Source organism: Oncorhynchus mykiss, chromosome 9 (genome assembly GCF_057628025.1).
Source record: "Oncorhynchus mykiss isolate SJ-2025 chromosome 9, ASM5762802v1, whole genome shotgun sequence".
In the NCBI taxonomy this organism is placed as follows: domain Eukaryota; kingdom Metazoa; phylum Chordata; class Actinopteri; order Salmoniformes; family Salmonidae; genus Oncorhynchus; species Oncorhynchus mykiss.
In genome coordinates this window covers 52,470,714-52,495,045 of record NC_143030.1, presented here as the reverse complement: position 1 = coordinate 52,495,045, position 24,332 = coordinate 52,470,714, and the positions used below count along the sequence as shown (strand labels likewise).

General features: G+C 43.1%; 1 protein-coding gene and 1 long non-coding RNA gene across 3 annotated transcripts in view; one reads left to right on the top strand and one right to left on the bottom strand.

Moving 5' to 3' along the window:
• Positions 1-12,905, top strand: part of LOC110532240 (multiple epidermal growth factor-like domains protein 6) — a 109,799-nt gene extending 96,894 nt beyond the window's left edge. Inside the window, exons 34-35 of one of the 2 annotated variants that reach the window (XR_016483304.1) lie at positions 10,452-10,648; positions 12,591-12,905. Coding sequence is in view for 1 of the 2 variants with exons in the window: in XM_036988181.2 (XP_036844076.2) it covers positions 1,706-1,782 (77 nt within the window). In the remaining variant the exon portion in view is untranslated. Of the gene's footprint in view, positions 1-1,705; positions 3,786-10,451; positions 10,649-12,590 lie in introns of those variants that run through there. The other variant, XM_036988181.2, reaches the window with a different exon arrangement.
• The window catches only part of LOC149981256 (uncharacterized), a 376,586-nt gene that overhangs the window by 330,899 nt on the left and 21,355 nt on the right, over positions 1-24,332 (bottom strand). The gene's annotated exons all lie outside the window — the stretch shown is intronic.

Below are 24,332 nucleotides of genomic sequence, written 5' to 3'. Positions count from 1 at the left end.
TGTCATTTTCTATTAATAACCTCGACAGGATAGGTGTCCCTATACCAGGACGGTTAAGCTAACGTGTACTAATGTGATTAGCATGACAGTTGTAAGAAACAGCAAACTTTCCAGGACATAGACATGTCTTATATGGGCAGAAAACTTTAATTCTTGTTAATCTAACTGCACTGTCCAATTTACAGTAGCTATTACTGTGAAAAAAATATCATGCTATTGTTTGAGGAGACTGCACAACAACAAAAAACATTTATCACGGCAACTGGTTTGATACATTCACCTCTGAAGGTAAATAATGTACTTACATTCAGTAATCTTGCTCTGATTTGTCATCCTGAGTGTCACTCCCTGACCTTAGAGAGCCGTTTTATGTCTCTATTTGGTTAGGTCAGGGTGTGATGTGGGCTGGGCATTCTATGTTTTGTTTTCTATGTTTCTTTATTTCTATGTTTTGGCCGGGTATGGTTCTCAATCAGGGACAGCTGTCTATCGTTGTCTCTGATTGGGAATCATACTTATGTAGCCCTTGTTTCCCTCCTTTCAGTATGGGTAGTTGACTTTTGTTAGTGGCACTATAGCCCTGTAAGCTTCACGGTTGTTTCTTTGTTTGTTGTTTTGTTGGCGACATTTTAAATAAAAGGAAAATGTACGTTTACCACGCTGCACTTTGGTCTTCCTTCAACGACAGCCGTGACACTGAAGGTCCCAGAGATAAAATGTAGCATAGCTTTGATTGATAAAATACATTTTTGTATTCAAATGTAGGAACTGGGTTCTACAGTTTGAGTCCCTGCTGTCTCTGGCTCTACACCCACCCCACCCCGCCCGGTCATCTAGATGTGTGACAGTTAGTGTATAAGCTAATGATCCATCATGGAGTCTAAGCAAGAGAGGGTCAACTCACTTCTAGTCCTTAGGAAACTATGCAGTATTTAGTTTTCTGATGTATTATTTATTGTTAGATTCTGCTGCACTATCAGATCTAGAAGCACAAGCATTTCGCTACACTCGCAATAACATCTGCAACCATGTGTATGTAACCAATAACATTTTATTTGTATGACATTCCTGAGAGTGTGTAAACTTACATTTTGTATTACCATATCATTTTTGTATGTTCTCTATAGTTATGTACTTGAAAATGTATCAATTGACCAATTCAGCACATTTGGGCAGACTTGATACAAAATATTGTCCAGTATTGCCATGCTTCACTGGATCAATCTGAAACTTTGCACACCCACTGCTGCCATCTATTGTCCAAAATCTAAATTGTGCCTAAACTGCAATAATACAATATGGCCTTTCTCTTGCATATCAAAGATTATGAAAAAAATGCATGTTTATTTAATTGTATTATCTTTTACCAGATCTAATGTGTTATATTCTCCTACATTAATTTCACATTTCAACTAACTTTAAAGTGTTTCCTTTCGAATGGTATCAATTATTTGAATATCCTTGCTTCAGGTCCTGAGCTACAGGGAGTTAGATTTGGGTATGTCATTTTAGGCGAAAATTGGAAAAAAAGGTACGATCCTTAGGTATCTTTACTTTTACTCAAGTATGACAATTGGGTACTTTTTCCACTACTGTAAATGAATAAAAGAACGTAAAAGATGACATTTTTAAAATGATAGTGAAAGCTGTTTCATAAGAATTCAGTCTAAAGAAAAGAACGCTCTTTCTGTCTTCTCGTCTGCAGGAGGGTCCTCACGTCTCCACAGCAGTCCCAACAGAAACCATGAAAATAAGCACTCACACACTCCTGTTCCAGTATAGCACCCCCTACTGACTGACCCCCAGCTGGGGATTACTGGTCACCTCTAGAGGCCACCGAGTTCGATATTGAACTGACACACTCAAAACAATAGACTGTTTATACAGAGATGGGAGTGCAATGGCATGGACTTGATGAACTAAATACCAGTAGGTGTCAACAGATAATTTGTACCGAGACATTCTATTGATGTCAGCGCCGGGACCTATGAACTGGTAGATGCCATTTATGGAGTTGTCTAATCGCAGACATTGATGAAACAATGGAGTTCACATAACACACTACACTTGACGTCATAGGATTGATTATTCTACACTTCACGCTACAGGGTTGACTCTTCTACATTTTGCTTGACGGGGTTGACTCTCCTACTCTTCACGTTACAGGGTTGACTCTGCTACACTTCACACTACGGGGTTGAATCTGCTACATTTTGCTTAACGGGGTGGACTATCCTACTCTTCACGTTACAGGGTTGAATGTGCTACCCTTCACGTTACAGGGTTGACTCTGCTGCACTTCACGCTACAGGGTTAACTCTGCTTCACTTCACGCTACCGGGTTGACTCTGCTACACTTCACTCTACGGGGTTGACGCTGCTACACTTCACACTACGGGGTTGACGCTGCTGTACTTCACGCTACGGGGTTAACTCTGCTACACTTCACGCTACCGGGTCGACGCTGCTACACTTCACGCTACGGGGTTGACGCTGCTACACTTCACGCTACGGGATTGACGCTGCTACACTTCACACTACGGGGTTGACGCTGCTACACTTCACGCTACGGGATTGACGCTGCTACACTTCACGCTACGGGGTTGACGCTGCTACACTTCACGCTACGGGGTTGCCGCTGCTACACTTCACGCTACAGGATTGACACTGTTACACTTCACGCTATGGGGTTGACGCTGCTACACTTCACACTACGGGGTTGACGCTGCTGCACTTCACGCTACGGGGTTAACTCTGCTACACTTCACGCTACGGGGTTGACGCTGCTGCACTTCACGCTACGGGGTTAACTCTGCTACACTTCACGCTACCGGGTCGACGCTGCTACACTTCACGCTACGGGGTTGACGCTGCTACACTTCACGCTACGGGATTGACGCTGCTACACTTCACACTACGGGGTTGACCCTGCTACACTTCACGCTACGGGATTGACGCTGCTACACTTCACACTACGGGGTTGACCCTGCTACACTTCACGCTACGGGATTGACGCTGCTACACTTCACACTACGGGGTTGACTCTGCTACACTTCACGCTACGGGGTTGACCCTGCTACACTTCACGCTACCGGGTTGCCGCTGCTACACTTCACGCTACAGGGGTTGACACTGCTACACTTCACGCTACGGGGTTGACACTGCTACACTTCACGCTACGGGGTTGACGCTGCTACACTTCACGCTACGGGGTTGACGCTGCTACACTTCACGCTACAGGGTTGACACTGCTACACTTCACACTACGGGGTTGACGCTGCTACACGTCACACTACGGGGTTGACACTGCTACACTTCACACTACGGGGTTGACACTGCTACACTTCACACTACGGGGTTGACACTGCTACACGTCACACTACGGGGTTGACACTGCTACACATCATGCTACGGGGTTGACGCTGCTACACTTCACGCTACGGGGTTGACACTGCTACACTTTATGTGACTGGGTTGACTCTTCTACACTTTTTGTTATGGGGTTGACTCTGCTATACTTCATGTTATGTGGTCGACTCTCAAAAGGTACTCAAGAGTTACCAGACACTGGTACACATTTTCTAGTTTGCCCTGTATAAGAGGACATTTCTGGGTCAAATTCCAAAAAGGACAAAGTTATGCAGAGGTTTGCGGCATTATTTACTGTAAAATTCAGTTAAGTTGTTGAAAATCATGTACCATGCTTAACTGTTGTGTGTATTTGTCTGTACATTGCATGTATGTAAATGTGTTCACGTCTACAATAAAATAATGTTGTACTTATACTCTCACGATATGATAGTACCTCTTTGGAAGGAGGTTTTCACATTGAGATTTGCTTTTTGTTTATAAAATATGTTGTACTTCGGAGTAATATCATTGAAGTTGTAGTCCTGCTCATTGGCTTCTCCAAAAACAATAGTTTACACACATGATCCATATGTTCTCTTTGCTGCCACCACACTATACAGACTCCTATGACACAGTTGATTTAACAATAAGAAACAATTCAGGATAAAGTTCATCTGAATGAAATGTTCTCCAGTATTTAGAAAGTCTGCACCCAGTATTGATGATGTGCACAGTCATACACACTGGTCAATAGGCTTTAGTCCATACCCCTTATACTCTATTTTACCAGGCAAGTCATTCAAGAACAAATTCTTATTTTCAATGACGGCCTAGATATAGTGGGTTAACTGCCTTGTTCAGGGTTAGAACAACAGATTTACTTTGTCAGCTAGGGGATTCAATCTTGCAACCTTTTGGTTACTAGTCCAACACTCTAACCACTAGGCTACCTGCCACCCCAAGTAAGCTACAGCTCCTCTGTCACGTTCGTTGTACGGAGAAGACCAAGGCGCAGCGTAAGATGAATACATACTTTAATGAAGAACACTTAACAAACTATACAAAACGACCGTGACACTATAATATAAATGTGCCTACACATGCAACTAGACATAGACAATAACACACGAAATACCCAACGAAGACTGCTGCCTAAATATGGTTCCCAATTAGAGACAACGATAAACAGCTGCCTCCAATTGTGAACAAATCTAGGCAACCATTGACATACATAAACACCTAGATAGTAAACGACCCCATAAACCTACAAAACCCCTAGAGAGTACAAAAACACATACATCAGCCATGTCACACCCTGACCTAACCAAAACAATAAAGAAAACAAAGAATACTAAGGTCAGGGCGTGACATCCTCAGCGAAATGGAGGGAAAAGTGCTGCGGTTTTCAATAAAGCAATTTTCGGATTGTATTATGTATACTTTAAAACATAACTCAAACCAGAAGTAAAGCTTTAGACTGCATTTAAATTGGAATCCCACTGCTTTTCAAGCTCATATTCATCATCTCATGCAGTCTAAGAACAAATGCCATTAGGCTGCATCTGCCCTATATAGAGACAGGGATAGCAGAGGGAAGTCATGTACAACTATTCTACAGATGCTATACATTTACTTAGCCTCATCCCAGATCTGTATGTACATTAGCAAACCCCTCTGACTGTATGTATGGGAGCAATAATCACAAGAGTTTGCTAAAGCATATACAGGTATGGGACAAGGATATAAATGATAATCTTGGTCATTGCCAGCCAGTGTGATCAAACTGCATCATCGAGTGCAATATGAAGTCAAGGTGTTCTACATCCCCCAGAAGCCTCTGTCACCATCTTCTGGTGGCTCTCCACATTACATATTGTGACAACAAGTCAACATGAATTCTTAGAATTGACTGCCAGCCTACACTGGAAAGGGCTAAATATATTTTAGCCTACATTCCTAGCTTTATATATATATATATATATATATATATATATACACACTACCGTTCAACATTTTTTCTCCTTTAAAATAACTTCAAAGTATTCAGTAATACAATGTAGACATTGTTAACGTTGTAAATTACTACTGTAACTGGAAACAGCAGATTTTTTATGGAATATCTACATATTACGCATATACGCATATACATATGCGTACAGAGGCCCATTATCAGCAACCATCACTCCTGTGTTCCAATGACACGTTGTGTTAGCTAATCCAAGTTTATCATTTTAAAAGGCTAGTTGATCATTAGAAAACCATTTTGCAATTATGTTAGCATAGCTGAAAACTGTTGTTCTGATTAAAGAAGCAATAAAACTAGCCTTCTTAAGATAAGTTGAGTATTTGGAGCATCAGCATTTGTGGGTTCGATTGCAGGCTCAAAATGGTCAGAAACAAAGTACTTTCTTCTGAAACTCGGCAGTCTATTTTTGTTCTTAGAAATGAAGGCTTTTCCATGCGAGAAATTGCCAAGAAACTGAAGATCTCGTACAACGCTGTGTACTACTCCCTTCACAGAACAGAGCAAACTGGCTCTAACCAGAATAGAAAGATGTTTTGACTCACCAGAGCTGCGTTTACACGTAACTTTTCACATCAGATATTTTTCAGAGCTACATAAAATACACATTTAAAAAGATCTGATTTGGCTGCCTTTCTAAACGCAGCCCAGGTAGCCATTTAAGCATATTTTACACCTTGCATGAACATGGTTTGTTGCATGGTATTAAAATGTGTCTCTTATACTTTTACTGTGTCCGCATTGTGACCAGATTACCTGATCTCTCCCTTGAATGCTAATTATTTGAAAGATATTTCAAAAATAATATCTATTTTAAGACAGATTGATGCCATAAAACAATGGTGTCACCTGTCAATGGTTTACATGCGCTTAATAATGATTATTGTGAATACTTAATATATGAATATAATAGTTTGCTTTAAACATGTCCACTACTTAGAGGTCCAATCCTGCGAGGGGGTGTTAATCCTTAATAGTCTAAGATGGGGGAGGGGGTGGGGTTCTACAAAGCTATATGGAATTGTTTTAAGAAAGTATTACCAAGAATCATTTATCTATTTAATTTAGAATTTTAAGACCCCTTGAAGTATACAAAATAACATATCCATACCCGCCAAAAGCTTTAGAACACCTACTCATTTAAGAGTTTTTCTTTATTTTTACTATTTTCTACATTGTAGAATAATAGTGAAGACATAAAAACTATGAAATAACACAAATGGAATCATGTAGTAACCAAAATAGTGTTAAACAAATCAAAATGTATTTTAAATGTGAGATTCTTCAAAGTAGCCTACCGATTGCCTTGATGACAGCTTTGCACATTCTCTCAACCAGCTTCATAAGTTAGTCACCTGGAATGAATTTTAATTAACAGGTGTGCCTTCTTAAAAGGTGATTTGTGGAATTTCTTTCCTTCTTAATGCATTTGAACCAATAAGTTGTGTTGTAACAAGGTAGGGTTGGTACAGTGCCTTGCGAAAGTATTCGGCCCCCTTGAACTTTGCGACCTTTTGCCACATTTCAGGCATCAAACATAAAGATATAAAACTGTATTTTTTTGTGAAGAATCAACAACAAGTGGGACATAATCATGAAGTGGAACGACATTTATTGGATATTTCAAACTTTTTTAACAAATCAAAAACTGAAAAATTGGGCGTGCAAAATTATTCAGCCCCTTTACTTTCCGTGCAGCAAACTCTCTCCAGAAGTTCAGTGAGGATCTCTGAATGATCCAATGTTGACCTAAATGACTAATGATGATAAATACAATCCACCTGTGTGTAATCAAGTCTCCGTATAAATGCACCTGCACTGTGATAGTCTCAGAGGTCCGTTAAAAGCGCAGAGAGCATAATGAAGAACAAGGAACACACCAGGCAGGTCCGAGATACTGTTGTGAAGAAGTTTAAAGCCGGATTTGGATACAAAAATATTTCCCAAGCTTTAAACATCCCAGGGAGCACTGTGCAAGCGATAATATTGAAATGGAAGGAGTATCAGACCACTGCAAATCTACCAAGACCTGGCCGTCCCTCTAAACTTTCAGCTCATACAAGGAGAAGACTGATCAGAGATGCAGCCAAGAGGCCCATGATCACTCTGGATGAACTGCAGAGATCTACAGCTGAGGTGGGAGACTCTGTCCATAGGACAACAATCAGTCGTATATTGCACAAAACTGGCCTTTATGGAAGAGTGGCAAGAAGAAAGCCATTTCTTAAAGATATCCATAAAAAGTGTTGTCTAAAGTTTGCCACAAGCCACCTGGGAGACACACCAAACATGTAGAAGAAGGTGCTCTGGTCAGATGAAACCAAAATTGAACTTTTTGGCAACAATGCAAAACGTTATGTTTGGAGTAAAAGCAACACAGCTGAACACACCATCCCCACTGTCAAACATGGTGGTGGCAGCATCATGGTTTGGGCCTGCTTTTCTTCAGCAGGGACAGGGAAGATGGTTAAAATTGATGGGAAGATGGATGGAGCCAAATACAGGACCATTCTGGAAGAAAACCTGATGGAGTCTGCAAAAGACCTGAGACTGGGACGGAGATTTGTCTTCCAACAAGACAATGATCCAAAACATAAAGCAAAATCTACAATGGAATGGTTCAAAAATAAACATATCCAGGTGTTAGAATGGCCAAGTCAAAGTCCAGACCTGAATCCAATCGAGAATCTGTGGAAAGAACTGAAAACTGCTGTTCACAAATGCTCTCCATCCAACCTCACTGAGCTCAAGCTGTTTTGCAAGGAGGAATGGGAAACAATTTCAGTCTCTCGATGTGCAAAACTGATAGAGACATACCCCAAGCGACTTACAGCTGTAATCGCAGCAAAAGGTGGCGCTACAAAGTATTAACTTAAGGGGGCTGAATAATTTTGCACGCCCAATTTTTCAGTTTTTGATTTGTTAAAAAAGTTTGAAATATCCAATAAATGTCGTTCCACTTCATGATTGTGTCCCACTTGTTGTTGATTCTTCACAAAAAAATACAGTTTTATATCTTTATGTTTGAAGCCTGAAATGTGGCAAAAGGTCGCAAAGTTCAAGGGGGCCGAATACTTTCGCAAGGCACTGTACCATTGAGTGGTGGCTACAAAGTCTAAGATCTTTGTAAATAAGATGATACAGAATTTGGTACAGGAACTAGTCACTGTCAGCTGGTGAAGTTAGCATAGGGTTACTAACGTGTGCCAGGTTATTTGATGGGACCATAGGGCTAACGTGTGCCAGGTTATTTGATGGGACCATAGTGCTAACGTGTGCCAGGTTAGTTAATGGGACCATAGGGCTAACGTGTGCCAGGTTATTTGATGGGACCATAGTGCTAACGTGTGCCAGGTTATTTGATGGGACCATAGTGCTAACGTGTGCCAGGTTATTTGATGGGCCCATAGGGCTAACGTGTGCCAGGTTATTTGATGGGACCATAGGGCTATCGTGTGCCAGGTTAGTTGATGGGACCATAGGGCTAACGTGTGCCAGGTTATCTGATGGGACCATAGGGCTAACGTGTGCCAGGTTATCTGATGGGACCATAGGGCTAACGTGTGCCAGGTTATCTGATGGGACCATAGGGCTAACGTGTGCCAGGTTATCTGATGGGACCATAGGGCTAACGTGTGCCAGGTTATCTGATGGGACCATAGGGCTAACGTGTGCCAGGTTATTTGATGGGACCATAGTGCTAACGTGTGCCAGGTTAGTTGATGGGACCATAGGGCTAATGTGTGCCAGGTTATTTGATGGGACCATAGGGCTAACGTGTGCCAGGTTATTTGATGGGACCATAGGGCTAACGTGTGCCAGGTTATTTGATGGGACCATAGGGCTAACGTGTGCCAGGTTATCTGATGGGACCATAGGGCTAACGTGTGCCAGGTTATTTGATGGGCCCATAGGGCTAACGTGTGCCAGGTTATCTGATGGGACCATAGGGCTAACGTGTGCCAGGTTATTTGATGGGACCATAGGGCTAACGTGTGCCAGGTTATTTGATGGGACCATAGGGCTTACGTGTGCCAGGTTATCTGATGGGACCATAGGGCTAACGTGTGCCAGGTTATCTGATGGGACCATAGGGCTAACGTGTGCCAGGTTATCTGATGGGACCATAGGGCTAACATGTGCCAGGTTATTTGATGGGACCACATACAGTGTAGGGTTCTATCATGTGCAAGTACCTCAACAATTTTAATTGGCTGATGCCCATTTTGAGGTTCGCAAGTATGGCCCTCTAGTATTAAATTACAATTACATTGTTTACAACCAATGGAGTTAAACAAGATTTGGGAGTTCTGATGAGGTACAACAGTTGAACTAAGCTCATGAGGCATTTAGTTATATTCTTCAATAATCAATTACTATATATCATTAATTAAAAAATCTAAAAATGATGTACCAATCACAGACTGCAACTTTAATCTACATAATTTGGGCATACTCAAATTAGTTTCAAATTAAATTAGAATTTAATTAAACACAATAAATACAATGTTATAACAACTCTTCAAAAGTACTGGTGAGCTGTGGAAATAATTTTATTTTTGATGAAGAACAATTCATTTAATTATTATGAAGAACAATAATAATTATTCATTCATTCATTCATTCTCCTCATATAGCAGTTATACTGCTGACACCAGCTGGCTAAAGATCTGAATTGTGGACCTGTGAACTTTTCTGTGTTTGATATCTCTTGTGCCTATGTCAGATGACATTATGTAGTATTTATTCACGAGTGATTAATAATGAAGTTAAACTGATTCTCTTCTGTACAGCGTAATCCTGTACTACTCCAGTGGCACATTGTGTAGATTGTAATTTACCAGCTCTTACAAAGGAAAGCAATAATGTTTTGGGTATGATAGTGGGATGATACTCTCCTGGATAAACCATGCTATATATGAGTTATTTAGCAGTATTTGGACTGAAATAATGAAAAAAAGGGATGGTTTGGCATCCAGTCCCAGCACACATGATGATGCAATCAGAGGACTCTTGTGGGGGGAGGCGGGCTGATTGTAAATTGAAACTCATCACCGTTTGATTTATTCTATTCCAGTCATTACAGTAAGTCCATTCCCGCCGAGATCTCCGCCCACCAGCCAGCACTGGATGTAATACCTCTAAACGGCCGTGACGCAAAAGAAGAATGCCCTGGTACAAATGCACAAATGCATGACCCTCCTCCGCCACCTAGTGGATAAAGCAAAATATATGGTGCTAAAAAGAGGCTGAAAATGCATTTGAGTTGTGTCGGTAAGTAGTCTTCACTCTCCTACAATACAGTTGAGAAAGAGGCGAGAGGAGAGGGTGCAAGGTATCAATGAATTGAGATAAATCCCTTTATGTGTCACTCTACTTGTAGTTCAGAACAACAACAGTAGAGGGCAGCAGAGGAACATGGTCAGAGCAGACTTGAAAATCAATAAAAACCTCTGAGATAATAGCTCTCCATTCAACAGCTGGGTTTATGAAAATTGTAAATTCTTGTTTAAAATTGTGCCAATAATTCCATAGTACCATACCATCACTGTCATAGTCAAATATAAATTACGGATACAAATGTCTATTTTATAGTGTTGTTATTTCTGCCAACATGTACTCAATATAGTTAGAAAAACATCAGTCTGGAAAATCACCAGGAATTCAGCCACTAAGCACTTTTTACATCACCAATTCCACCCCTGGCCATTCAGTCATTTTACACTGTTTGATCTTCGTTTATTTTCCATAATGTGCAAGTTTGGCTCACACAATTAATAATAACATGTCTACAAACAATGAGGTTTGAGGTCAATCTAGTTGATTATCTGGAGCAAAACACCAGTCTCAACGTCAACATTGAAGAGCCGACTCCGGGATGCTGGCCTTCTAGGCAGAGTTACAAAGAAAAATCCATATCTCAGACTGGCCAATGAAAAGAAAAGATTAAGATGGGCAAAAGAACACAGACACTGGACAGAGGAACTCTGCCTAGAAGGCCAGCATCCCGGAGTTGCCTCTTCACTGTTGACGTTGAGACTGGTGTTTTGCGGGTATTATTTTTATTTTATAAATTTTTTTATTTTACCCCCTTTTCTCCCCAATTTTGTGGTATACAATTGTTAGTAATTACTATCTTGTCTCATCGCTACAACTCCTGTATGGGCTCGAGAGAGACGAAGGTCGAAAGCCATGCGTCCTCTGAAACACAACCCAACCAAGCCGCACTGCTTCTTAACACATTCTTAGCATCCAACCCGGAAGCCAGCCGCACCAATGTGCCGGAGGAAACACCATGCACCTTGGTGCATGCACTGCGCCCGGCCCGCCACAGGAGTCGCTGGTGGGCGATGAGACATATCCCTACCGGCCAAGCCCTCCCTAGCCCCGACGACGCTAGGCCAATTGTGTGTCGCCCCACGGACCTCCCGGTTGCGGCCGGCTGCAACAGAGCCTGGGAGCGAGCCCAGTCTCTGGTGGCACAGCTAGCGCAGCGATGCAGTGCCCTAGACCACTGCGCCCCCGGGAGGCCCGCGGGTACTATTTAATGAAGCTGCCAGTTGAAGACTTGTGAGGCATCTGTTTCTCAAAATAGACAATCTAATGTACTGCCCTCTTGCTCAGTTGTGCACCGGGGCCTCCCACTCCTTTTTCTATTCTGGTTAGAGCCCGTTTGTGCTGTTCTGTAAAGGGAGAAGTACACAGTGTTGTACGAGTTTCCAGCTACAATAGTCATTTACAAAATTAACAATGTCTACAATGTTTTTCTGATCAATTTGATGTTATTTTAATGGACATAAAAATATCCCTTTCTAAAACAAATACATTTCTAAGTGACCCCAAACTTTTGAACGGTAGTGTTAAAACTGTATTTACATTATGACGATGATGATATTAGCAGCTACAGTTGAGGTACAGCACAGCTACACCTCGTTGTATAATACTGACAACTTTTATAGTCACATTTTTAGCAGTTTAATAATCTATAGTATAATAGAAAAGAATAGTATAACATTAACAGGCAAATTTATAATAATATACAGAATCACCATAACCTTGCTGGAGTCAATGCTATATGATATTGTATACCTAAAAATGTGTAACACTAGGTTGCCTCCCATTAGAATACACAAATACTGTAAATGTAGTACATCTTTTTGATCTATATATCAATCTTCTCTTTGTTTATCAACTATTCACTCTGTTATATGTACAGTGTACAGTCCCGCAGCATCATCGTGAACCACACACCCCAGCCACAAGCTGTTCACTCCCTTACCGTCGGGAAGACGGGGCATGAGGTCTCATACCAACAGGCTCAGAGACTGTTTCTATCTACAAGCCATCAGGCTGCTGAACACTTGAACTGGACTGACCACCTGCTCTGATTCTCTGCAACTTAGCACACATGCACTCACTCACACACACACACACTCACACTCACACACACACACACACACATCCCAATTGCTGCTACCAGATTCTTATTTACTATTGCTAATACTGCACAATTTAAAGACTTGCCTCCCAATCCCCCTGTCTCTGTGTAAATATTGTACAATAAATTGTGCCTTCCTAAAATGTTTATTCTATTCTACTGAGCCATTTACTTTATGTTTGTATTCTAATATTTTCTTATTTCTTATTGTTGTTGCATTGTCGAGAAGGGACCTGCAAGTAAGCATTTTGTTGGATGGTGTATACCATGTGTACAACAAACTTGAAATAAGACATGTGAGTTGCTGGGCAGTCTGTGATAGCTCTGTTGATCCACACAGTATATTTGTACTCAGCAGTACCCTCTACTATTTCATTAAAGGAATGACTCTCCACAGGCTATTTATGGTCTGTCCTGTACTGTACTGGGTCCATTGACAATTGGAGCTTTAAAACCCAGGCCAATCCACACCAGTTATGGAACTGAGTAGCAGACGTGACTAATATATTAAGGTGATCATCAAGATAAAAGGCCTCCTCTTTAACCAAACCCAAAAAAGGGAGAATATCTCTGTTTTTGACTAAAACAAATGCAGGAATCTCCATTGAATTATGTATAGAATTATATCGGATCTCTATGGGAATCAGTACCACCACAAAAACACACCAACACTTGAAGAATGCATGTAATGCCGCATGGTGATTCCATAGCTTCATAGTCCAAGATTGGTTGGGTGGCGGTTGGTAAACACACATTAGACTTGATGACCTCATGATTCCTCAGTCGCTGAGAAACACTCCGTCCCAAATAACTTTGATGTCAAAGACAAAAGGGAAAATGTCTCCCTCGGGCTTTGGAATTCATGTGCGGAGACCACAAAAACAACACTTAATCAGGACCATTCAGACTGGTGATCAGCAATACATGTGGGAATTCAAAATGAGAGGCATTGTGTATAGAAAGACCAAAGAGATTTGTCTGGTCCCTTCCTTACATCCTCTCACGAGCGACTTGAATGTGTACAAAATGATTGAAAAACAGCGCAGTGTGGCTCGATTGAATTTAGCCGAGAATAGGTTAGTGGGAAAGAGGAATGGTCGGTTCGGTTTCAGAAAAGTCAATTCACAGAGAACACTGGAACAAAAATCACATTTTAGCGAGTGTATCAATCTGCCAGCCCAGAGAAGAAAGAGGGGAGGTGGTGTGGGTGAATAAGAAAGAGAGAGGGAGAAATGTGGAGGGAGAGAGAAAGCAGGGTGTAAGAGAGAGAGAGAGAGAGAGAGAGAGAGAGAGAGAGAGAGATGTGGAGGGAGAGAGAAAGCAGGGTGTGAGAAAGAGAGCTTCATTTGGCTCACTCTTTAGAAAAGGCCTCTCCTCTCCTGCTGGGCTCCGATCGGCTCCCGTCCCCTCCGCACAATACTGGTAGGGAGGCAGCCCCCCGCTTACCCCCGACTGCCCTCCATGTGCTGGGGCTAACACTGACAGCCTGGGTCCAGAGCGCTAGCATATGGAGGCCAGACCATGGGACTCCTCTCCCCTGTGGACCCAGCTGGAGGTCTGGTGGATTGGACAGTGTAGTGCAGAGACACACCCCTCTCTCTCTCACTCACACACAGATCCAATGTGATGACCCTGTTATAAAATGTTAAACTATTAAATAGCAGACTATTAAAATATACATGTATGTACAAAGAACACCGTACTACTCTTGGTTGCCAATTCTCCCCATTTTATAGTCTGCTGTTTAATCATCTTCGTCAGATGTAATTGTGTCCTTACAGTATTGACACAACATGTGATAGCCATTTGTATGTGAAGACAATGCAAATCTTACACAGGGGAGAGTGACATTTGCTGTGTACTTTTGCTGGAAAAGAGACCTGTTTGTGAGCCACCAAAGAGATACAGAACAGGTGTAGTTCATTCACTCCACAATGAGGATGGACCACACACGCAAGCACGGTGCAGCCACTGTTAGGACCCAGAACACTTTTCCAGAGGAGAGAGCTAAGGTTTTTTGGCCTGCCTTTCAACCCCTCGATTCTGAAATGAACTAATGTTGACTCACGGCAGGAATATGTTGCCATTCTGATGCTAATGGCAGCTTGAACCAACTCCTTCACCAAGCTGCCTGAGCTCTCCATGCAGCAGCACTCAGGCCTGATCCCTGTGTGTGTGTGTGTGTGTGTGTGTGTGTGTGTGTGTGTGTGTGTGTGTGTGTGTGTGTGTGTGTGTGTGTGTGTGTGTGTGTGTGTGTGTGTGTGTGTGTGTGTGTGTGTGTGTGTGTGTGTGTGTGTGTGTGTGTGTGTGTGAGAAAGGGATGGGTAGAGGGCGAGGGCAGATGGACAAGGGGAGAAAAGCAATGATATAAAAGAGAATGTCAAAAACCACTTGTTTACTTCTGATGGCTGAGCTAGTGTGTGTGTGTGTGTGTGTGTGTGTGTGTGTGTGTGTGTGTGTGTGTGTGTGTGTGTGTGTGTGTGTGAGAAAGGGATGGGTAGAGGGCGAGGGCAGATGGACAAGGGGAGAAAAGCAATGATATAAAAGAGAATGTCAAAAACCACTTGTTTACTTCTGATGGCTGAGCTACTCTTGACAGTCTTTTGGTCGGTGAAATCCACAAATAACTGCAAATGTCATCCAATTATAGATGCAGAACACATGTATGAAACGTTGTAGGTTTTATGCTTAAAAGTCATCAGCACAAAACTGTTTGTGATAAGAGCAGCCCATGAAGGATATAAAAGAATAGTAAGGGCCCATCATAACTTCCATTAACTGTTACATAACCATATTATATTATATATCATATTTCTATTAACATGACACATTGGGCAACATTTTGGTAGTGAAAAAGCAATGTGCAAATAATGCCGTAAACCTCATTATAATCTTGCAGTGCGATTTAATGTGAAACATTCTTCAACAATATCTGGTATGAGTAGGCAATTATTTTACTTGAGTTCAGAACACTGAGCAATACATCATTATTTAACTGGAGTTCAGTAAACTGAGCAGTGCATAAACAGTTGCCTCCACATAATTCACGTTGTTGAAGAAGAATTTAGAATGAAATCATGCCGAGGTTTATTGTCATTTTCTGGCACTTTGCAGAAGACTTTAGCACTACAAATGTCAGCCATTATCTTATAGGCAATGTGAGTCATGCTAAGCCCAGTATTACTCACTCCACTTTAAAACACTAAAACATTGACAAACTGTGGGTTTCATTTGAACATTATTTTTTGTCACACAAGAGAAGCTGTAGCCTATGAAAAGACCATGTTGGCTAAATGGATGGACGGCTGTTAATAATAAAATTAACTATGACCACACCACCTATCTGCCCATCAGGTTTGTGATGGTGGAGACAAGGGTCAGTAGTTGCTCTCTGACCCTTTAAAAACAGAGAAATCCTAGCTGCTCGGCCCAACACTACACAATACAGTGCAGGAGAAAGGGCAGGTGGTCATTAAAACTGCTGTAATCCCTTCCATGAATAGCTCAGGACTTCTCTCACTCTGTAAGCCATGGTCATGGGCATAGAGAGAGAGAGAGAGAGAGAGAGAACGTGAGAGATGAAGAACGCGACTGAAGAGAGAAAAAAAAGGGAGGGAAGAGGGGGTCCGTCGTTTGATGCCCCGGACCACGGGGCCGTGCTTCAGAGCGGATGTGTTAACAGTTTCGGGCTCAATGGAGGGAGAAATCCTCACAAAGGGAGGTGTACAAATATTGTGGGAAATCTGTCCGCTCTTTAATATTTCATGAGGGCCTGCCATCTATTCATGGGACTTCATTCCTCTGGAGGGGCCCGCATTCAAGCTCACTCTGCAGGCTCAATGGGCAGCCCTTAATTGAGTGCCCGCTCATTCTTCGGGTAAAGAAAGAGCAGATCCATGCCCTCTAGCATGAGACTAACTGCGCGGTAGGTTCAGTGATGATTCCAGGGCTGGTGTCACGCTGCCTCCCTGTCAGTGAGGCTTTCAGCGGTTCTATTGCCAACACTCCACAACCCCTGCTGTCCTAAGCCTCTGTCTGTTATGAAACTGCTAAACAAATAGAACAGCACTTACGGTACGAGTGAATCTGCCAATCAACATCACCAAGAACATTTCCCCAGCCTACCAGTCATTGTCTTTGTTTTCTGGACTAGACAACGATGACAGATTTTTACGTCTCCTATTGTGGGCGCCAATTGCGGCGTGCTGACCGCTTTCCCCATCCATCCTCAGATAAGCCAGAGTCGCAAGTCACCGTCTGACCCAGCAGAATGAGATGCATAATAAAGTTGGAAATAGTTCATTTCTGTAACACCAGTAGTTAAGTGGTCAGAATGTTAACCTTAATGTTGCCCTAATGTTGCCTTTTCCACCCCAATCTCAACTCCAGAGACAGAAATGTGAGCTGCTCCATATGGTGACCTGCGACTCTGGCTTATCTGAGGGTAGACTGGGAAAGTGGTCAACACACCGCCAAGCTGAACTTAGTATACTAAACGGTAACAATTTACGGACCACTATGTGCTTTAAGAATTCCACTTCTGACACCATTTGTATTTCATGACCAATCCATTGGAGGACGACCCTGGCTCTCTGATAAACACAGAGGAAACATGCACATTAGCTGAATCTCAATCCATGCACAAACTTCACTTGGGAATATCTATTAGTCAGGGACAACTACAGTGTTCCTAATGAAATTTTTTGTGTTTGTGGTGACCAGCAGACCAAACCTGCAGACAGAGAAGATCTGGAGAGTAGGGTATTTACTGTACGTGCACCCCTGCCTTATGGGTTTTCTGGAGGGAGTTGCCCAGTGTATGGGTATGAGGACAACGCTAACCTATTGAGATTAAGCCGTGTTGTCACATACCTCGTGCCTGTGCTGACCACTTCATCTCAACCCGGCTGATGCTATGTGGTGGCAGTGGGCTGTGAGGCCAGAGGTATAATCAGGGCTCCTGGGGGCCTTGAGCTGCAGGCCTGGCTCCTGATCCTTGATTAAAGGTCACCCCGCTCCCTCTAAGGGCCTGTAAGCCCCTGGGAGCCCTAGACTCTCCACTTCACCAGGCCTGATGCGTGTCCAACAGGCTTAGTCCAAGTCTTGAGGGATGGAGAGAGGGCCTGCCGAGAGAATCCCAGGGAGAGGAAAATCCTCAACAAACAAAATGGATCCCACAGCGGAAGCGACTTAAAGCTTTCATAGCACATACTTTGTTCCAGGCCGCTTCATTTAAGAGCAGCAAGGCTTTGATGGATTGTTCTCTAGTTATTTTGAAGACTTTCATTTCAAATATACTGAACAAAATATAAACGCAACATGTTGGTCTCATCTTTCATGAGCTGAAATAAAAGATCCCAGAAGTATTCAATACTCACAAAAAACGTATCTCTCTAAAATGTTGTGCACAAATGTGTTTACGTCCGTGTTAGTGAGAATTTCTCATTTGCCAAGATAATTCATCCACCTGACAGGTGTGGCATATCAAGAAGCTGATTTAACAGCATGATCATTACACAGGTGCACCTTGTGCTTGGGACAATAAAAGGCCACTCTAAAATGTGCAGTTTTGTCACACAACACAATGCCACAGATGTCTCAAGCTTTGCAGGAGTGTGCAATTGGCATGCTGACTGCAGGAATGTCCAACAGAGCTGTTGCCTGAGAACTGAATGTTAATTTCTCTACCTCACAACTACCTCACAACTGCAGACCAGGTGTAACGACTCCAGCCCAGGACCTGCATATCCGGCTTCTTCACCTGCGGGATTGTCTGAGACCAGCCACCCAGATAGCTGATGAAACTGGGGTTTTGCACAAGCGAAGAATTTCTGCACAAACTGTCAGAACCAATCTCAGGGAACCTCAGCTGCGTGCTCCTCTTCCTCACCAGGGTCTTTACCTGACTGCAGTTTGGCGTCATAGGCGACTTCAGTGGGCAAATGCTTACCTTCGATGGTCACTGGCACGCTGGGGAAGTGTGCTCTTCACAAATTATTTGTGGTTTCAACTGTATCAGACAGATGGCAGACAGTGTATATGGCCTCGTGTGGGCAAGAGGTTTGCTGATGTCAACATTGTGAACAAATTGCCCCATAGTGGCGGTGGAGTAATGGTGTGGGCAGGCATAAGCTACGGACAACAAACAAAATGGAATTTTATCAATGGCAATTTGAATGCAGAGAGATACTGTGACGAGATCCTGAGGCTCATTGTTGTGCCATTCATCCACCACCTCATGTTTCAGCATGATAATACATGGCCCCATGTCGCAAGGATCTGTACACAATTCCTGGAAGCAGAACATTTCCCAGTTCTTCCAGGGCCTGCATACACACCAGACATGTCACCCATTGAGCATGTTTGGGATGCTCTGGATCGACATGTATGACAGCGTGTTCTAGTTCCTGCCAATATCCAGCAACTTCGCACACCCATTTAAGAGGAGTGGGACAACATTCCACTTGCCACAATCAACAGCCTGATCGACTCTATGCGAAGGAGATGTGCCGCACCGCATGAGGCAAATGCTCATTTCACGAGGTACTGACAGGTTTTCTGATCCACACCCCTACATTTTTAGAAGGTAACTGTGCCCAACAGATGCGTATCTGTATTCTTAGTCATGTGAAATCCCTAGATTAGGGCCTAATGAATGGATTATCCTTATATGAATCTTTGAAATGGTTGAATATGGTTGAAGATGTTGCTTTGCAGAAAAGCTCCTGCTCAGATGAGTTTACCTCTGCACATTTAATGTGGTCAATTTTTCTCTACAATACCTTGTCTAGGCTGTTTTAGTCTAAACTCTCACCAATAATAACTTCCATGACCTTTGACTCCCAAGTGCAGACCTTGTTAATTAACCTGGATACTCTACAAGCTTCTGCAAATCCTTTTTGTGAAGATGGCCGCTAATGCTGGCTAACGAGCTGGGTTATCGACTTGTGGAATCAAAGATTCACTGGAAGGTTCAAACGCCTATCTGAAATCTGAATCAAATAACTTTTCAAAGCTTTATTTATGGTTTGATAGAGATTACTTTTGAGTCATTTCCAGTCCCTCACGTATCTGTACATATCTGCGTATCTGCAAAGCCATAGATTTGAGCCTTGAATTTGTCATTGGCATGCTCAGCCACCACCACCTGTGCCATCCCCAACCCCACCGGCGTAATCACCATGGCCAACACCACACGACATCATGGTCCAGGGATTCCTGGATAGATTTAGAATTGACTGTGGTGCGTTAACAGGTAGGAAATAGAGGGAGACGTCAGATCAGAACCAGTAATATGATTGCACCTTGCTTGTTAACCTAACAACTACTAGATGATTAATTCAGTCAGTTAATCCCTGGTGGCCATTGGGCTCAGGGGGGAGTAGTTCCGGCAGTCTAATCCAAGCCTCACCATGCAACTCCAATGGGCTTTGTGTGAGCAGGTATTAGCACCACAAGTGCAGCCCGAGACAGCGGTGGGCAGAAGATTGGGAAAGTCCCGGACTCAAAGGCGGGAACGAAGGGAGGGGGCAGGGAGAGATGGAGGGGAGGGGAGGGGGCAGGGAGAGATGGAGGTTGCACTCAAGGTGAGACTTGGCAAGACTTGCATTTGCTGGGGACAGAATCTGATGTAGAGAGTCTCTAGTGTATTTATGTGTCTCTGTTCTAAGTGGGTCCTATGTGATGCTAATGGTTTAGGACGGGTATAGAAACCATGATGAGAACAACCCCATGGATAGTTTTGTTCACTTCTCTTTTGGACAAGAAAACATGAGAGAAATGCTTTAGAAATCCCCTCTATGGATCGTCCTCATGTGCATCCACGCGCTAAACAGGTTTGTTAAAGAATTTGGCCCGCCAAGGTCCAGGTCTATAAATTAATTCTGTTAAGTGGCAGCATTCAGGCCCCAAAATTATTTATACCCTTACTATTGGCCGGGGAGTCACTTAGATAAACACTGCGGAGGTTCATCTCATGTGGGCCACAAAGGGCCTGAGTGTGCCGCTGCCAAAGCCTGCACTGAACTCTGACCTCGACAGGTCACGAGGAGCATTTTTCCCTCAGTAATTGGACAGAAGGGCCCTTTCGCTCTTCATTTAACCTTTTGGGACTGATTCTTTCTACCTCAGCTACCACAAAGCCCCTGGTCCCAACCCAGTGTTTTCAGGCCTATCTTTCCACCCTCAGCACAGGCCTTTGAAAGCTGGAGAAAAGCTGGAGTGTGCTTGCCCTGTCAGGGACAATGGCAGAGTTAGTGACCCCTGACCTCACCAGCCTCTGAGTTTTCTTTCTGGATCAGGGGCAGCCATTTGTTACGGTAGGTTATTGCACCACAGCTCTGTAACAGAATGAGGGTAAACACTTGTTAAGAGGTGATTCTTCTTCTCTGGGCTGCGCCCCGACTCCTCCTTTTCTCTCTTCTCCTTTTGTTTTTGAGGGTCTGTGTGTTAAAGATGGACAGGTCTCTTGTTTGAAATGCAGGTAGCAGTTCCACAGTCAATCATTGTGACAGTTCTTTGTCACTTGTCCAGAAGGGACAAGATAGAACCCTGTGTTACTCAGGAACAAACACAGAATAGTATAAATTATTCAGATATTCACATCTGCACAAAACAAGGGGAGAAACTTCTGGGAGAAACATATCAACATAGCAAAAAGTAAAGGGAACTTTTGTAGCAACATACTTTCAGGACAGATATTGCCCACATGCAGACTCAAATGCATTATCTTACAAAAAAAACAGACACTAGCATCTCTGAAAAGCCTGTATGTATGTGGTGCAAAAGCTAGAGGTAGGTTCCAAGTATAATTTATTTCAGCACTCTAGGCAGAGTTATGGATCAAAACAGCAAGGATTTCATGAAAGCGACATGTCATGCTATAATCACTTGACTTTAATGCATGTAAAATACTGTCTCCAAAACAGAATAGACTCATTATATTCTCTAACACTGACAAGGGGGCAAACATTATAACCTTGTGCAGCCACTTTACTCATTCTTTAGGGAAACCACAATTACAAAAAAAACTCAACTAGATTAGCCTTTAGTGTTCCTAAAGTGACCCCCCCCTGCCTGCCTCCCTCTCCCTACTCGCTCCCTGGTCACGAGGTGACTGAGGACCTCGTGTGTCCAGATGCCGAGCATGCGGCCGTGGCGGCAGGAGCGTCCTGTGAGGCGGCCGGAAAGCATATGGGCTGAAAGGGACAAATCTTCTGGAGCTGCTGTCCCCTTCTCTCTGGGGACATAAGCCTCATTGTCCCTGCCCTCCGTGCCACTTAATGGTGCAGAACAGCATTGTACAGTATTGTCAACTGTTCCTTGTCTTTTTCGCCTTCAATAGCAGGGCCTCTCACTCACTCTCGCTCAGTAGGTGTTTTAGTGCCCCCTCCTCTTTCATCCCTTTCTTCTCCTGCCACCTCCCTTTGCTACTTTTTTGCTAGATTGCTTAATGTTCCTCTTGAGTGATGGGCTAATTGTGAGAGAACAATTAAGCCATCTTATTTTCTCCCCCTCTTCGCTGTCGTGTCTGCTTTTGTTTTAGGGTGGTGTCTCTTGAGTGGAAAAGGACTTGAGGTCAGTCCAATATCTGTCTGGGTGTCAATGCAAATCCCCCCCAACACGGGCCTTAAATCATGCAGAGCTCATGGGGTGAACAGCTTGTGGTCAGCTTAAAGAGGCCGGCTGGAATCCTCTGTCTTAGTGACTTGCTTACATTTTGTATGTCTAGGTGAGTATAAGTATGTCAATGTGTGTGCACAATGTGCATGCAGGAACCTTTAGGGAAGGAGCTCTGAATTGATTGATATTACTTGTTGACTTAGAGGCCTGCTGCCCTGACACAGTCGGTGTTTGGGATGGTGAAACACCAGTCCCTTACTAACACTTTTTGAATGGAACCTGTCTGTCCTATATAGTGTGCAGACGTCAAACTGTATATGTAACACCTGACCTGTATGCCTCCCGTGAACAAAATCCTCCACTCAATATTGTAGATATCCATCCACATATGCGTGTCTAACAAGCTTGTCCAGTCCAGTCAACCCAAATCGAGAGGAAATGGGATTTACTACCCCCAGTGTTATAATCCAACCACTTAAAGGCCCCTCTCCCTTGTCAGCGGTCTCTCCTTTTGTGTGTGCTGAGAAATATGTTCCCATTTAATAGACAGGCGATCAAACCAGCTGAGAGACAGCTTTGGCCAAGATGGGATGTCTACACACTTTTATCCAGTCTCCCCTATTGTCTCCGTAATGTCACAGCTGTGACCCTGTCTGCAACCTTCCCTCATTTGGGCTTTCATCCTCTTTTCTTCGCCCATACCTTCCGCCCCATTTCATACTCTCTGGATCCCGCCCTACACGTGGACCCTAGTAACAGCATCCTGCTCCTAGCTCCGACCCCCCCCCCCCCCCCCCCCCCCCCAGCTTCTCACATCTAATCCCATTTTAATTTGGCCTCTTTTCCACAATCTGCCACTTCTAACATGAGAGATGTCAAAGAGAGAGAGAGAGAGAGAGAGCGAAAGAGAGAGAGAGAGAGAGAGAGAGAGAGAGAGAGAGAGAGAGAGAGAGAGAGTGAGAGAGAGAGAGAGAGGAGAGAGAGAGAGAGTGAGAGAGAGAGAGAGAGAGAGAGAGAGAGAGAGAGAGAGAGAGAGAGAGAGAGAGAGAGGGAGGGTTTAGGCATCTTGATGAGTCCCACACTGTTCTGAAGACGCTGCCATCTTTTTAAAATCATACAGTATGTTCATAGTCTTCCGCTTTTCACAAGGATACATCATTAGCTCTGAGGATACATCAGCTCTGAGGAAACATCATTCCCTAACGTACAGCAATGAGTAGTACACTAGTTACATGGTTGTGTTCGTTGTTTTCTTACTTGCTATCTATAGAGCATTGTTCACTAGTGCCAAAAAAATTATGTATACAGTTGAAGTCGGAAGGTTACATACACTTAGGTTGGAGTCATTAAAACTCATTTTTCAACCACTCCACAAGGACAATTATGTGGATATATTGAAGCATCTCAAGACATCAGTCGGGAAGTTAAAGCTTGGTCGCAAATGAGTCTTCCAAATGGACAATGACGCCAAGCATACTTCCATAGTTGTGGCAAAATGGAGGACAACAAAGTCAAGGTATTGGAGTGGCCATCACAAAGCCCTGACCTCAATCCTATAGAAAATTTGTGGGCAGAACTGAAAAAGCATGTGCGAGCAAGGCCTACAAACCTGACTCAGTTACACCAGCTCTGTCAGGAGGTATGGGCCAAAATTCACCCAACTTATTGTGGGAAGCTTGTGGAAGGCTACCCGAAACATTTGACCCAAGTTAAAAATGTTAAAGGCAATGCTGCCAAATACTAATTAAGTGTATGTAAACTTCAGATTAATTTTTACTCTGATTAAATGTCAGGAATTGTGAAAAACTGAGTTGAAATGAATTTGGCTAAGGTGTATGTAAACTTCAGACTTCAACTGCATGTATATAATTCTCACAATGCTTCCTTTGAACAACTAAT